A 17,395-nucleotide genomic window follows, 5' to 3' on the forward strand; every position below is an offset into this window, starting at 1 on the left:
AGTTTTGGAGTGTACATCAAATCCTGAATTGAACTTCAGTGTTTGAAATGTGCTTCAGGGTCTGCAGTGTACTTCAGGGTTTAAAATGTAGTTGAAGGTCTGTAGTACACTTCAGATACTGGAGTGTCCTTCAGAGACTTTAATGTATTTCAGGGGTCTTGAGTGTAGTTTAAAGACAGGAGAGTACTTTTGATCCTGGAGTGTATTTCAGAACCTGAAGTCTACTTCATGGTCTGAAGTGTACTTCAGGGTATTGATTATACTTCTGGATCTTAAGTGTACGTCAGGGCCTGGCATGTACTTCTGCTCCTGGAGTGTACTTCAGGTCCTTGACTGTATTTCAGGGAGTGGAGTGCATTTCAGGGTCAGCATTATATATCTGATATATACTAGTAGTAGTAGTTGTGGGTGGTGGTAATATATATAGTAGTATATATTTAATATTTGATGTGTTGGCAGGTGTGAAGGAGAGAGAGAACGCCACCCGCCGCCTCCTGGACACTCTGGACCAGCTGGAGTGTGTCAACAAGGCTCACCAAGCTGACAACCTCAAGCTGAAGGAGGAAAACACTCGCCTAAATACAGCGAATCATTTGCTCGAGGAGGACAACAGGAAGACTAAGAACGAAGGGCAGCTTGCTCAGGAGGAGATTGTTATATTAAAGTCCCAGATCCGTCAAGTGGAGGAGGACTCGAGGCTGGTCAAGGAGGAGATCCGTAAAGTGGAGGAGGACTCGAGGCTGGTCAAGGAGGAGATCCGTAAAGTGGAGGAGGACTCGAGGCTGGTCAAGGAGGATAACATGAGGATTAAGAACGAAGTGCGCCTTGCTCAGGAAGAAAACATTCAATTAAAGTCCCAGATCCGTCAAGTAGAGGAGGACTCGAAGCTGGTCAAGGAGGAGATCCGTAAAGTGGAGGAGGACTCGAGGCTGGTCAAGGAGGATAACATGAGGATTAAGAACGAAGTGCGCCTTGCTCAGGAAGAAAACATTCAATTAAAGTCCCAGATCCGTCAAGTGGAGGAGGACTCGAGGCTGGTCAAGGAGGATAACATGAAGACTAAGAACGAAGTGCGCCTTGCTCAGGAAGAAAACATTCAATTAAAGTCCCAGATCCGTCAAGTGGAGGAGAACTCGAGGCTGGTCAAGCAGGAGATCCGACAAGTGGAGGAGGACTCAAGGCTGGTCAAGTCGAGGAACCAACAGCTGGAGCTTGCGGAGACCCAAGCCCAGGAGAGGGTCAAGACGGCGTTGACGAGGATCGCTGAGCTAGAGCGAGAGACACAACAGCTGCAAGAGATGAATAATAACACAGCAAGAGAGAAAGGACTTGTTCAAGAGCAACTCTCACTCCTGGAAGAACAGGTCAGGGTCCTTCAAACAGCAAACGCTGCTCTAAATGAAGAAAAGGAAGAAACAATCAGGAAGACTGAAGAGGAGAAACGACTTATTGAAGAGCAACTCTCCGTCAGTGAAGAAGAGGCCAGTAAGTTACGGGAAGGAAACACGGCTCTACAGAGTGATAAAGACAGACAGGCACAGCAACTCAGAAGTACTCAAGAGGAAAAACAAAAACTGGCAGAAGAGAAACGCTTGATGGAAGAGGAACACGAGAAGTGCAAGAGGAATGTCAGTGAGCTGTCCACAAGGTAAACAGTGCTACTTCACTTCTGACCTTCACTCTCTTTCCTGCTTATTTTGCCTTACTTCTGAGGGAGTAAGAGGGAGTGAGGTGTGTATCAATATGTGTGAATGTTTATGAATGTGTGAATGAATGTGTGTATGAATGTGTGTATGAAAAGCAGACCATGATAGACACACCGAATGATAAATGCAAAATGAGAAATTGATTGAGACAGAGACATACAGAGACAGAGAGATGTACAGAGACAGAGAGACGTACAGAGACAGCGAGATGTATCGAGACAGAGATGTACAGAGACAGAGAGACGTACAGAGACAGAGATGTACAGAGACAGAGAGATGTATCGAGACAGAGAGATGTACAGAGACAGAGAGACGTACAGAGACAGAGAGATGTACAGAGACAGAGAGATGTACAGAGACAGAGAGATGTATCGAGACAGAGAGATGTACAGAGACAGAGAGACGTACAGAGACAGAGAGATGTACAGAGACAGAGAGATGTACAGAGACAGAGAGATGTATCGAGACAGAGAGATGTACAGAGACAGAGAGACGTACAGAGACAGAGAGATGTACAGAGACAGAGAGATGTACAGAGACAGAGAGATGTATCGAGACAGAGAGATGTACAGAGACAGAGAGACGTACAGAGACAGAGAGATGTACAGAGAACGAGAGACGTACAGAGACAGAGAGATGTACAGAGACAGAGAGACGTACAGAGAAAGAGAGATGTACAGAGACAGAGAGACGTACAGAGACAGAGATGTACAGAGACAGAGAGACGAACAGAGACAGAGAGATGTACAGAGACAGAGACGTACAGAGACAGAGAGATGTTCAGAGACAGAGAGATGTACAGAGACAGAGTGGAACGGGTCGAACAGGACTATGTTACCCTTGAAGGAGGTGGTTGGGGTCGGCCTCTTTGTTACCCTTGAACGGGGTGGTTGGGGTCGGCCCCTTTGTTACCCTTAAAGGGGGATGGTTGGGGTCGGCCCCTATGCTACCCTTCAAGGGGGGTGGTTGGGGTCGGCCCCTATGCTACCCTTCAAGGGGGGTGGTTGGGGTCGGCCCCTATGCTACCCTTGAAGGGGGTGGTTGGGGTCGGCCCCTTTGATACCCTTGAAGGGGGTGGTTGGGGTCGGCCCCTATGCTACCCTTCATGGGGGAGGTTGAGGTCGGCCCCTATGCTACCCTTGAAAAGGGGTGATTTGGGTCAGCCCCAATGCTACCCTTGAAGAGGGGTGGTTGGGTTCGGCCCGTATGTTACCCTTCAAGGGGGTGGTTGGGGTCGGCCCCTATTGTACCCCATGAAGCGGGAGGTTGGTGTCGGCCCCTATGTTACACTTGAATGGGGCTGATTAGGGTCGGCCCCTATGCTACCCTCGAAGGGGGGTAGTTGGGGTCGGCCACTATGTTTCCGTTGAAGGGGGGGGGCTTCGGCCCCTATGCTTCCCTTGAAGGGGGGAGGGGGTTGGTTGGTTGGAGTCGGCCCCTATGCTACCGTTTAAAGGGGGTGGTTGGTGTCAGCCAATATATTACCGTTGAAGGGGGGTAGTTGGGGTCGGCCCCTATGCTACCGTTGAAGGAGAAGGGGGAGTCAGCCACTATGTTACCGTTGAAGGGGGGTTGTTTGGGGTCGGCCCCTATGCTACCCTTTAATGGAGATGGTTAGGGTCTCCCACTATGTTACCCTTGAAGGGGGTGGTTGGTGTCATCCCCTATGTTACCCTTGAAAAGGGAGGTTAGGGTTAGCCACTGTGTATTGTGTGTGTTGGTGGTGATGGGTACTGTGTGTAGCTGGTGATGGGTATGGTGTGTGTAGGTGGTGATAGGTATAGTGTGAAGATGCTTTCAATGACCGGAGGATATGATGGTGACCCGGGAGGCTGTGTGTAGGTGGTGATGAGTATGGTGTGTGTAGGTGGTGATGGGTATGGTGTGTGTAGGTTCTGATGGGTATGATGAGTGTGTGTAGGTGGTAATGGGTAACGTGTGTGTGTGTAGGTGATGATGGGTATGGTGTGTGTAGGTGGGGATGGGTATGGTGTGTGTAAGTGGTGATGAGTATGGTGTGTGTAGGTGGTGATGGGTATTATGTGTGTAGATGGTGATAGCATGGTGTGTGTAGGTGGTAATGGGTATTATGTGTGTATTTGGTGATGGGGTATGGTGTATGTATGTGATGATAGGTATGGTGTGTGTAGACGGTGATGGGTAAAGTGTATGTAGGTGATGATTGGTATCGTGTGTGTAGGTAGTGATTTGTATGGTGCTATTATGATTACATTGACATGAGAGTAAAGGAGGGTATGGTCGTGACCCGGGAAGGTGTGTGTAGGTGATGATGGGTATGGTGTATGTAGGTGGTGATGGGTATCGTTTGTGTAGGTGGTGATGGGTATGGTGTGTGTAGGTGGTGATGAGCATGCTGTGTGTAGGTGGTGATGGGTATTGTGTGTGTAGGTGGTGATGGGTATGGTGTGTGTAGGTGGTGATAGATATAGTGTGTGTAGGTGGTGATAGGTATGGTGTGTCTAGGTGGTGATGGGTATGGTGTGTGTGTAGGTGGAGAGGGGTATAGTGTGTGTAGGTGGTGATGAGCATGCTGTGTGTAGGTGGTGATGGGTATTGTGTGTGTAGGTAGTGATTGGTATGGTGAGTGAAGGAGGTGATGAGTATGGTGTGTGTGTAGGTGGAGAGGGGTATAGTGTGCGTAGGTGGTGGTGGATATGGTGTGTGTAGGTGGTGATAGATATAGTGTGTGTAGGTGGAGAGGGGTATAGCGTGCGTAGGTGGTGGTGGGTATGGTGTGTGTAGGTGGTGATATGTACAGTGTGTTTAGGTGGTCATGGATATGGTGCATGTAGGTGGTGATGAGAAAGGTGTGTGATGTTGGTGATAGGTATGGTGTGCGTAGGTGGTGATATGTATGGTGTGTGTAGATTGTTTTGGGTATTGTGTGTGTGTAGGTGTGTATATGTATGGTGTGTTTATTTGGTGATGGATATGGTGCATGTAGGAGGTGATGTGAATGGTGTGTGTAGATGGTGATTGGTATGGTATGCCTAGGTTGTGATGGATAACGTGTGTGTGTGTGTAGGTGGTGATGGGTATGATGTGAAGGTTCATAAATTTACAGGAGGGTATGGAAGGGTATAGTGGAGACCTTGGAAGGGTATGTGTAGGTGGTGATGGGTATGGTGTGTGTTGAGGTGGTGATGGGTATGTGAATGTTGGTGGTGATGGGTGTGGTGAGCGTAGGTGGGGATGGGTATGGTGTGTGAAGGTTGTTATGGGTATGGGTTGTGTAGGTGATGATATGTATGGTGTGGGGAAGTAGTAATGGGTATGGTGTACTCACCTAATTGTACTTACCTAACTGTGCTTGCGGGGGTTGAGCTTTGTCTCGTTGGTCCCGCCTCTCAACTGTCAATCAAGTGATGTGCAGATTCCTGAGCCTACTGGGCTCTGTCATATCAACATTTGAAACTGTGTGTGGAGTCAGACTCTACCACATCACTGCTTAGTGCATTCCATTTAAGTGGAGATGGATATTATGTGTGTAGGTGGTGATGGATATTATGGTGATCGATATGGTGTGATGGATATGATGGGTATGGTGTGTGTAGGTGGTAATGGATATGATGTGAAGATTCATAAATTTACTGCAGGGTATGGGAGAGTATGGTGGTGACCGGGTAGGGTGTATGTAGGTTGTGATGGGTATGGTGTGTGTAGGTGGTAATGGGTATGGTGCATGAATAAGCAGTAACGGGTATGGTGAGTTTAGGTGGTGATGGGTATGGTGAGTTTTTGGTAGTGATGGGTATAGTGGGTGTAAGTTGTGATGGGAATGGTTTGTGTAGGTTGTTTAGGGTACAGTGTGTGTAGGTGGAGATATGTATGGTGTATTTCGGTGGTGATGGATATGGTGTTTAAGTGGTGATGTGTATGGCGCGTGTAAATGGTAATGGGTATGATGTGAAGATTTATAAATTTACAAGAGGGTATGGGAGGGTTTGGTGGTGTCTCGGGATGGTGTGTTAGGGTAGCGATGGGTATGGTTTGTGTGGGTGGTGATGGGTATGGTGTGACGATACTTACATTGACAGGAGGGAAAGGGAGGGTCTGGTGGAGACCCGGGATAGTGTATGTCGGTGGTGATGGGTATGGTGAGTGTAGGTGGTGACAGGTATGGTGTGTGTAAGTGGTGATTAATATGGTTTGTGTAGGTGGTGGTGGGTATGGTGAGTGTCGGTAGTGATGTTTATGGTGTGTACGTGCTGATGGATATCGAGTGAAGGATATGATGGGGTGTGGTTTCATTTAGTGTTGATGGGTATGGTGTGTGTGTGTGTGTGTGTGTGTGTGTGTGTGTGTGTGTGTGTGTGTGTGTGTGTGTGTGTGTGTGTGTGTGTGTGTGTGTGTGTGTGTGTGTGTGTGTGTGTGTGTAGGTGGTGATGTATATGGTGTGTGTGTAGGTGATGATGTATATGGTGTGTGTGTAGGTGATGATATGTATGGTGTGTGTAGGTGGTGATGGGTATGGTGAGTGTAGGTGGTAACAAGTATGGTGTGTGTAAGTGGTGACGGATATGGTTTGTGTAGGTGGTGGTGGATATGGTGAGTGTAGGTGGTGATGTGTATGGTGTGTACGTGCTGATGGATATCGTGTGAAGGACATGATGGGGTGTGGTTTAATTTAGTGTTGATGGGTATGGTGTGTGTGTGTGTAGGTGGGGGTTTGATATGATGTAATGGATATGATGGGTATAGCGTGTGTTGGTGGTGATGGTTATGGTGTGTGTGTAGTTTCAGATGAGTATGAAGTGAGTAGGTGGTGATGGATTTGGTGTGAAGATGCTTACATTGACAGGAGGGCATGTGATGGTGTGGTGAAGACCCGGGAGGGTGTGTTTAGGTGGTGATGGGTATGGTGTGTGTAAGTGGTGGTGGGTATAGTTTGTGTAGGTGGTGGTGGGTATAGTATGTGTGTAGGTGGTGATCGATATGGTGTGTGTAGGTGGTGGTGGGTATGGTGTGTGTGTAGGTGGTGTTGGGTATGGTTTGTGTGTAGGTGGTGGTGGGTATGGTGGGTATGGTGTGTGTGTAGTTGGAGATGGATATGATGTGTGTAGGTGGTGATGGATATGGTGTGTGTAGGTGGTAGTGGTTATGGTGTGTGTGTAGGAGTGATAGGTATGGTGTGTGTAATTGGTGATGGATATGGTTTGTGTAGGTGGTGGTGGGTATGGTGAATGTAGGTGGTTATGTGTATGGTGTGTGTACATGCTGATGGATATCGTGTGATGGATATGATGAGTATGGTTTGATTTGGTGTTGATAGATATGGTGTGTGTGAGTAGGTGGTGTTGGATATGATGTAATGTATATGATGGGTATAGTGTGTGTGTAGGTGGTGGTGGGTATGGTGTGAGTGTAGGTGGTGATGGATATAGTGTGTGTAGGTGGTGATTGATATGGTGTGTGTAGGTGGTGGTGGGTATGGTGTGTGTAGGTGGTGGTGGGTATGGTGTGTGTAGGTAGTGATGGATATGGTGTGAATAGGTGGTGGTGGGTATGGAGTGTGTAGGTGGTGTTGGATATGGTGTGTGTAGGTGTTGATGGATATAGTGTGTAGGTGGTGATAGGTATGGTGTGTGTAGGTGGTGATGGATATGGTGTGTCTAAGTGGTGATGGGTATGGTGTCTGTAAGTGGTGATGGGCATGGTTTGTGTAGATGGTGAGAGCTATGGTGTTTGTATGTGGTGGTGGGGATGGTGTGGGTAGGTTGTGATGGATTCGCTGTGTGTAGGTGGTGATGGCTATGGTGTGTGTAGGTGGTGATGGGTATGGTGTGTGTAGGTGGTGATAGCTACGGTGTGTGTGTAAGAAGTTATGGGTATGGAGTGGAGATGCTGACATTGACAGGAGGGTATGGGAGGGTGTGGTGGAGACCCGGGATGGTGTGTGTAGGTGGTGATGGGTATGGTGTGTGTAGGTGGTGATAGGTATGATGTATGTAGGTGGTGATGGGTATAGTGTGTGTAGGTGGTGATAGATGTATTGTGTGTAGGTGGTGATAGGTATGATGTGTCTAGGTGGTGATAAGTATGGTGTGTGTGTTGGTGGTGACGAATATGGGGAGTGTAGGTGGTGATGGGTATGGCGTGTGTTGGTGGTGATGGGCATGGTGTGTGTAGTTGGAGAGGGGTATGGTGTGCCAAGGTGGTGATGGGTATGGTGTGTGTTGATTGATTTGGTTATGGTGTGTGTAGGTGGTGATATGTATATTGTGTTTATTTGGCGATGGATATGGTGGATGCAGGTGGTGATGAGAATGGTGTGTGTGGATGGTGATGGGTATTGTGTGCGTAGGTGGTGATGTGTATGGTGTGTGCAGATTATTTTGGGTATAGTGTGTGTAGGTGTTGATATGTATGGTGTGTTTATTTGGTGATGGATATGGTGCATGTAGGTGGTGATGAGAATGGTGTGTGTAGATGGTGATGGGTACGGTTTGCCTAGGTTGTGATGGATAACGTGTGTGTGTGTGGAGGTGGTGATTGGTATGATGTGAAGGTTCATACATTTACAGGAGGGTATGGGAGGGTATAGTGGAGACCCGGGGAGGGTATGTGTAGGTGGTGATGGGTATGGTGTGTGTTGGTGGTGTGACAGTAAAGTGTTGGAGAGTTGATGTTCGGCAGTCCTCCAATGGCAGGTGTAAATGCCTGGTCACACTTACAAAAAAAAAAGAGACTGCTTGCCTGTTTGTCTGTGGTTAGGTAATGGGAAGACACGCAAAACACAAAATATACACAATAAAATTTTAATTACTCTAGAAAACAACATATGATCAAAGATAATTCCTTGGCTTACGTAAAATTCAAAACAAGTCAACAAACAAAACAACATGAATAATTACTAGATATGAAAATTTACTCTAAAATAAAATAATGTGCAATGCAATAATAATCAGGTGCTGAGAATATTGGCTATAGCTGCTACCACCCTTAGCATACGACAGCCAGGGCTTAGTATACCAGAGAGAGATATCAACTTCTAAGAGCACAGGAATATTCTGAGGAGGACAGCTTGAGCTGGCCCAGACGTCGACTCAGGTAGAGGGCGTGAGTGCAGGTGTGCTGTCGGCGATACACCAGCCAATCAGGAGCAGGCAGGCGGAGAATGGGTAGTTAGCTCGTTGACGACGGGCGGTGAGCCGGCGTGACGGGTGGTGCAAGGTACGCTTTGCTTCCTGGTCAAAACGTTTTGTGCTACTGTGGGGACGTATCTTGAATGTAGCATCTTGTACTTGTAGAATGACGTGACTGATATAGGTAAGAGCAGGCTCAATCTCTCTTGAAAGAGATTATCGTCACAACTCTCCCCTGAAGCCTGCGGTTCCGGAAGAAGTTACGTCTTCATGTGGTAGAGTGATAGGTGGAGCTGCCTCTACCTCGTAGACTCTGGAGAGGGCGTCGGCTATGATGTTGTCAGAACCTTTGATGTAGAAGATCTCCAGGTTGAAATCTTGTAGATATAAAGCCCATCATAGAAGACGTTGATTATTGAATTGGGCTTGATGCAAGAAGCGGAGAGGATTGTGGTCTGAGTAGATGGGGGTAGACCGAGCACCTTGTAGGTATGGAGCAAAGTGCTGTAGATTCAGGACGATGGAGAGTAGCTCCTTCTCGATAGTGCTGTAATTCTTCTGGTGGGGTTTCAACTTGTAGCTGTAGTAGCTAACAGGTAGAACCTCCTCGCCTCGTTGCTGCATCAGGACACCCCCTATGCCGGTACCACTGGCGTTAACATGGAGGATGAAAGGCTTGGTGATATCTGGCGAGGCGAGAATAGGATTAGAACAGAGCAGGAATTTGAGTTGTTCGAAAGCAACGGTTTGCTGAATGGTCCAATTATATCGTTGCTTGGGACTGGTTAAAGTGATTAATGGTGTTGCTACCGTACTAAAATTCTTCACAAACCTACGGTAGTAGGAGGCAAGACCGAGGAAGCGCAGGAGCTGCTTCCTGGTAGTAGGCTGTGGATAATGCTTGATGGCTTGAGTGTGTATGTTTAACGGAGCTATGCTGCCACTCCCTATTACATGACCCAGATAACGCACTTTACCTTTGGCAAAGGTGGACTTGCCCAGGTTGATAGTGAGGCCGGCTGTCAGGAGCTTGGCGAACAATCGTTGCAGCTGGAGCAGATGTTCGCTCCAGGTGTTGGATGCTACAACGATATCATCCAAATAGGCGTAGGTGTTATCCAAGCCCTGGATGACGCGGTTGACAGCTCTCTGAAAGGTGGCCGGGGCATTACATAATCCAAAGGGAAGGCCTTCATACCTGAAAAGTCCAAAAGGAGTGATAAAGGCAGATATTTCTTTGGCTCGCTCCGTTAAACACACTTGGTAATACCCCTTGAGCAAGTCCACTTGGGACAAGTACCGGGCATTACCAATGGCGTCAAGGATGTCATCTATCCTAGGTAAGGGGTATGCATCCTTGACAGTCACATTATTCAATTTCCGATAGTCGGTACACAATCTAACCTTACCTTGGGGTTTTGGCACCAAGATACAGGGTGAGGTCCAGGGGGACTCACAAGGGGTGGCCAGTCCATGATCCAGGAGGTACTGTACCTCAGCAGGCATGACTTCCTTCTTGCTAGGGCTGATTCGGTAGAATGGTTGACGAATCGGCCGGGTGTCAGGGAGCAGTTGGATGTCGTGCTGAGTTACATTACACTCTTGTGGATCATCTCGGAACAACTCCTGATGTTCCTTGAAGATTTTGATGAGAGGTGCACTATTATTGTCCTGAAAATAGTTATGAAGATCAGTTAGGATTTCCGAATTGGAAAGCGCTGACTCAGTGTCAGTGCTTTCGGGAGGAGAAGCAGGGAAGGTCTCACTGTGGATGTATGGACTTTTAAAGGTAGAATATGCTACTAACACAGTGGGAGGAGTACCGTTATATAGCTTCAGGAGGTTGACGTGGCACAACTGGGTCTTCCGCCGCCTATCTGGAGTCTCTAGAACGTAGTTGTGGTTGTTTCTGCACTCCTTGATGCGGTCGGGTCCTGAAAACCTGTTTTGCAAGGGAAAACCTGGGATAGGGAAATAGGCCAACACGAAGTCTCCCGGTTTAAATTTCCTTACTTTGCTGTTCTGGTCGTAATGTGTCTTCATCCTCTCCTGGGCTTTCAATAGATTATCCTTAGCAAAGTTATGCACCCTCTCTAGAATGTGTTGTAGGTTTTGAAGAAACTGGGGCACATTCTGATGCTCACTGAAGGTGGCATCACGTAGAGAGTCTTTAAAAGCTTTGAGAGGAGTACGGCACTTACGTCCGTAGAGCATCTCATAAGGAGATACTCCTAGAGACTCATTGGGAAGACTTCTAAAAATACACATAATGAGGTCAAGTTGTTTATCCCAATCCTTAGAGGTCTCATTGCAAAACTTCTTTAGGAGTGCTTTAATAGTATGATGACTACGCTCAAGAGAACCATGTGAAGCAGGATGATAGGGGCTGGACAATACTTGTGTGATGTTGAACTCTTCCAGTGTCCTCTTGAAGAGATCATTGGTGAAGTTGGTGCCACAGTCACTCTGAACCTCCCTTGGAAATCCATACTAGGTGAAGATCTTTAATAAGTGTTTCACCACAGTAGCAGCCGTAATGTTCTTTACTGGAACTGCTATGGAGAATCTGGTGGTAGGACACAGGATGGTTAATATATAGGCATTGCCAGAACTGGTCCGAGGTAAAGGACCAACACAGTCTATAATAAGTCTGTGGAAAGGTTCCGCAGGCACCTGTATGGGTGTCAGTGGTGCTCTGGGGATAGAGATGTTCGGTTTACCTGCCATCTGACATGTATGACACTGTTTGACGTACTGTTTGACGCTATTTACCATACCTGGCCAGTAGTAGTCTTGACGGATTCCGTGGTAGGTTTTGTTAAAACCGTAGTGCGAAAGTGCTCCGTGGGCCAGGTGTAGAATAGTGGGCCGCAGGCTGGAAGGAATCACTAGTTATTCGACGTTGGCCCAATCGTCCTCCTCCTTCAGTTTACTGGGTCTGTATCTGCGGTAGAGCAACTCGGTCTCTAGGAAGAACCCAGGAATACTGTCAGGTTGAGTCTCAGCCTGGAAGTATAATGGTGTAAAGGTAAGATCTTCCCTCTGTAACTTACGGAACTCCAACGTGGTAAGATTCGGGGGTAGTTTCTGAGGGTCTTGAGGGACAGCGGTAGCAGTAGAGTCAGCTGGCTGTGGTCGTGCAGCTTGTGCATGGGTGGTCACCAAAACCGGAGGAGAAACTTCATCACTCTCTTGAACCTTTGCTGGAACATACTCAAAGATGGGATTATCCATTACGGAGGTACACACCTGGGGTTTGTCCATGACGATCAGGTTGGTCGGTTGCAGATCTTCTACCAAGTCGTTGTCCAGGAGAAGTTGCACTCCAGGCATGGGAAAAGGCTTTTCCGTGATGGCGACTTGGACTTCACCGGTCACAAAGGGACAATCCAAGTGGACTCTGGCGAGTGGATAAGGAGTGGTAGCAGTGAGGTCAGTGATGAAGACGGTTTCCCCGGCGTAGGCGATATTGGGCACAGCTGATTTCAAAATGATTGATTGAAGAGCCGCTGTGTCCCTCAAGATCTTCAGTTTGAAACGTCCCTCCGGATCTGAACCGTTGGTAGAGACAGTTCCAGGATACAGGTGTTTACTAAAGAGAGAAAGATCATTAACATGAACACCAACATTCATCACAGGCTTACCGGACTTAGGAGAAGTCTGTTTGGGTTTAGTGGATTCAGTATTACCTTTGTATTGAGACTTACCACATTTATCTATGGTATGTCCATAGAGTCTACAATACTTACAGTACAATTGCGAGCTAGCTTGATCGGTACTCACTTTCTCGTAACTGTACCAAGACTTCTTACTGGAAGGTGGTTCTGGTGTCAGCCGGTGGATGAGGCTGTAAGTGTCAGCCGACTTAGCACATTTTAGGTAGTCGGTCTCCTCTTTATCTGCTAAATATAAATGGACAGGAGGAGGCACACGCCTCAAGAATTCTTCAACTAGCATGAAGTTGACGAGTTCTGCAAAGGTAGAGACATGTGCTGCTTCCAGCCATTTCATAAAATATCTCCTTTTGGTATTAGCAAATTCTAGAAAGGTGGTGGTACTTGCCTTTAGGTGGTCACGGAATTTTCGTCGGTAGCTTTCGGTGGAGAGAAGGTAGGCGTCCAACACTGCTTGCTTCAGGGTCTGGTAGTCATTCTCAGACGCCAAAGTACTAAGAGTAACTGCAGCTCTACCTGTGAGATGTACTCTGAGAAGGGCAGCCCATTGGTCGGCAGGCCAGCTAAGTTGATTAGCAAGGGTCTCAAAGGTGGTGAAATATACGCCGACCTCTGTCTCTACGAATGGTGGCATTAACTTACTTGCATGGGAGATATTGAAACTTACTGGAAGACTGGCGGTAGCTTGCTGGCGGTGAGTGAGGTGTGTAGTTTCCAACGCGAGTTCTTGTTGACGACATGCTATAACTATAGCAGCTTGCTGTTTGTCATGCTCGCGTTGCATCTCCAGGTGGCGTTGTTTTGCTTCAAGCTGTACTCGCTCACGCTCACGGAGTATTGCAATCTCACGTTCTTATTCTTCTTTCCTCAAGGCAGCTTCTCGTTCTTTTAGTTGTAGGGCTTCTTTTGCCAGGGTCGCGTCTCGTTCCTTTTCTTCGTTTCGTATTGCAGCTGCTTCCCTTTTTTGCTCTCGCTCGATCTTGGCAAGTTCTAGTTTGAGTTTCATAGTTGCCAAATCAGGTTTATCTGCCATAGAGTAAGTTTCGTGAGTTTCAGAGTCAATTTTACCTTCCTCTAAGAGATAATCCAGTAACAGGTTATGCAGTTAATTTTTGTTGGCTCCATGCGGAACATCTAGTTGATACTCATGTACAAGAGTAATTCAATCCTCTTGGCACGACTTAAGTTCCCTATTTCACCTGCTGGATCTGCACGGAAAGCTTGGAGACGAAACATGGTGAAATTAGCAAATAAATGCACAACAAATATACTGTTGTGATATGGTGAATGTCAGAAACAGGACAACGTGGCAACTGGTACCTATCCTGTGGAATCGTTAACAATTAATGTTAATTTCAAGATGGTAAATGATTAATAAATCAAGATCGCAGGAAATCTTGTACCCGGTACTCAATGTAAGAGGATAAGGGCAAGAAAATCCTACTAAGAAAGCGAAACTGAGTTTCTTAAACAAATGAAACACTTAATTGCCTCAAAAGTGAATTAGGTAGTCCAAGAATGTAGGCATACCTTACCGAGTCTCTATAGGACATAAGCAAGTTTTTCCCACTGGAATGAAATATGATACTTACAGAATTAGCGAACTTTTGTGCTCTGAAAAAAGAAAGCTAATTCCCTACCTAAGTAAATATCATCATCTCTGACCGACATGTAGGGATGCGAGGTGTCAACTGGTGACGAGAACTGCTGCTGAGGTCCCAATTCAGCAAAAAAAGTTCGTGCTAGAGGAACTATGGCCCTCTTTATCCTCCTACAGTCGGATTGCAGAAGATTAGGTGATTTTGACCCGGGGACAGACCAAAGTACCAGGGTACCAATATGATGATCTGCCGAAAATATGAGAAATATCATAGGGACAAAAGGTGGTAAACACGAGTAATAACACGGAGGGAGAGATGACCAATTAAGAGAATGACTGCGGCCGACAGTCACCACGTAATCGAAAGTTGTCTCACACTCACCATATGCTACTCTCGGAATGGACAATACACACAGCACCATATGAAAATAAAATTGAATATTGCAAATAGTGAAAAGCAACTGTACCAAAGCCAAGTACGCTTACCACAAATTTACGTTCTGGTACTAGTACCTGAGTGAAGCTCCTTGGACAGGCCCCCATGAAATGTGACGGTAAAGTGTTGGAGTGTTGATGTTCGGCAGTCCTCCAATGGCAGGTGTCAATGCCTGGTCACACTTTCAAAAAAAAAGAGACTGCTTGCCTGTTTGTCTGTGGTTAGGTAATGGGAAGACACGCAAAACACAAAATATAAACAATTAAATTTTAATTACTTTAGAAAACAAGATATGAAGAAAGATAATCCCTTGGCTTACGTAAAATTCAAAAGAAGTCAACAAAAAAAACAACATGAATAATTACTAGATATGAAAATTTACTCTAAAATAAAATAATGTGCAATGCAATAATAATCAGGTGCTGAGAATATTGGCTATAGCTGCTACCTCCCTTAGTATACGACAGCCAGGGCTTAGTATACCAGAGAGAGATGACAACTTCTAAGAGCATAGGAATATTCTGAGGAGGACGGCTTGAGCTGGCCCCAGACGTCGACTCAGGTAGAGGGCGTGAGTGCAGGAGCAGGTGTGCTGTCGGCGATACACCAGCCAATCAGGAGCAGGCAGGCGGAGAATGGGTAGTTAGCTCGTTGACGACGGGCGGTGAGCCGGCGTGACGGGTGGTGCAAGGTACGCTTTGCTTCCTGGTCAAAACGTTTTGTGCTACTGTGGGGACGTATCTTGAATGTAGCATCTTGTACTTGTAGAATGACGTGACTGATATAGGTAAGAGCAGGCTCAATCTCTCTTGAAAGAGATTATCGTCACAGTGGCAATGGGTATTGTGCGTGATTAGGTGGTGATGGGTTTGGTGAGTGTTGGAAGTGATGGGTATGGTGCGCGTGTAAGTGGTGATGGGTATGTTGTTTGAAGGTTGATATAGGTATGGTGTGTGTAGGTGATGATATGTATGGTGTGGGTAGGTAGTGATGGGTATGGTGTACTCACCTAATTGTACTCATCTAATTGTGCTTGCGGGTATTGAGCTTTGTCTCTTTGGTCCCGCCTCTCAAACTGTCAATCAAGTGGTGTACAGATTCCTGAGCCTACTGGGCTCTGTCATATCAACATTTTGAAATTGTTTATGGAGTCCGACTCTACCACATCACTGCTTAGTGCATTCCATTTAATTGGAGATGGATATTATGTGTGTAGGTGGTGATGGATATTGTGGAGATCGATATAGTGTGATGGATATGATTGGTATGGTGTGTGTAGGTGGTGATGGGTATGGGGTATATAGGTGGTGATGGGTATTGTGTGTGTAGGTGGTGATAGGTATAATGTGTGTAGGTAGTAATGGGTATGGTGTGTGTAGGTGGTGATGGGTATGGTGTGAAGATGCGTACATTGACAGGAAGGTATGTGAGGGTGTGGTGAAGACCCGGGAGGGTGTGTTTAGGTGGTGATGGTTATCGTGTGTATAGGTGGTGAAGGGTATGGTGTGTGAAGGTTCTGATGGGTATGGTGTGTATAGGTGGTGATGGGTATGGTGTGTGTAGGTGGTGATGAGTATTATGTGTCCAGATGGTGTTGGTATAGTGTGTGTAGGTAGTGATTGGTATTATGTGTGTTGGTGTTGATGCGTATGGTGTGTGTAGATCGTGATATGTATTGTGTGTGTAGGTGGTTGTAGGTATGGTGTGTAGGTAGTGATGGGTATGGTGTGTGTAGTTGGTGATAGGTATTGTGTGTGTGTTGGTAGTGAAGGGTATGGTCTGTGTAGGTGGTGATTGGTATGGTGTGTATAGGTGCTGATGGGTATGCTGTGTAAGTGCAGGTGGTGATAGGTATGGTGTGTGTGTAGGTGGTGATGGGTATGATGCAAGGATGATGACATTGAAAGGAGGGTATGAGAGGGTATGGTTGAAACCCGGGAGCGTGTGTATTGATGGTGATGGGTATTGTGTGTATAGGTGGTGATGGGTATGGTGTGTGTGGGAGGTGATGGTTATGGTGTGTGTTGGTGGTGATGGGTATAGTGGGTATGGGTGGTGATGGTTATGTTGTGTGTAAGTGGTGATGGTTTTGCTGTGTGTAGGTGATGATGTTTATTGTGTGTGTAGGTGGTGATTGGTATGGTAAGTGAAGGTTGTGATGAGTATGGTGTGAAGATGCTTACATTGACAGGAGGGTATGGTGTGTGTAGGTGGTAATAGGTATGGTGCGTGTGTAGGCAGTGCTAGGTATGGTGAGTTTAGGTGGTGATGGGTATGGTGAGTGTTGGTGCAGATATCTATGGTGAGTTTAGGTTTTTTCCTACCACATACGTGGCCATACATTTACAATGCTCATCAGCATATGTACATTTTCTTCTGTCCTACTTGGACAGGGGTTAGAAACGTGTTAATCATATAGTTCAGGGGTTTATTGAACAACTGTGTGTATTGTGTTTAGGTGGTGATGGGTATGGTGTGAAGATTCATATATTTACAAGAGGGTATGGGAGGGTATGGTGGTGACCCGCGAGGTTGTGTGTAGTTGGTGATGTGGTATGGTGTGTGTAGGTGGTGATGGGTATGTTGTGTGTAGGTGATGATGGGTATGTTGTGTGTAGGTGATGATGGGTATGTTGTGTGTAGGTGATGATGGGTATGTTGTGTGTAGGTGGTGATGGCTATGTTGTGTGTACGTTGTTGTGTGTACGCTATATATATATATATATATATATATATATATATATATATATATATATATATATATATATATATATATATATATATATATATATGTCGTACCTAGTAGCCAGAACGCACTTCTCAGCCTACTATGCAAGGCCCGATTTGCCTAATAAGCCAAGTTTTCCTGAATT

The 17,395-nt window shown here is 46.3% G+C and overlaps 1 protein-coding gene across 1 annotated transcript in view; it reads left to right on the plus strand.

The window, feature by feature from the left end:
* The window catches only part of LOC138370295 (trichohyalin-like), a 102,591-nt gene that overhangs the window by 50,586 nt on the left and 34,610 nt on the right, over positions 1-17,395 (plus strand). The window contains exons 2-3 of the mRNA XM_069334311.1: positions 212-335; positions 460-1,632. Coding sequence (XP_069190412.1) covers positions 212-335; positions 460-1,632 — 1,297 coding nt within the window. The remainder of the gene's footprint in view (positions 1-211; positions 336-459; positions 1,633-17,395) is intronic.

The sequence above is a fragment of the Procambarus clarkii genome, chromosome 31, assembly GCF_040958095.1.
Source record: "Procambarus clarkii isolate CNS0578487 chromosome 31, FALCON_Pclarkii_2.0, whole genome shotgun sequence".
In the NCBI taxonomy this organism is placed as follows: domain Eukaryota; kingdom Metazoa; phylum Arthropoda; class Malacostraca; order Decapoda; family Cambaridae; genus Procambarus; species Procambarus clarkii.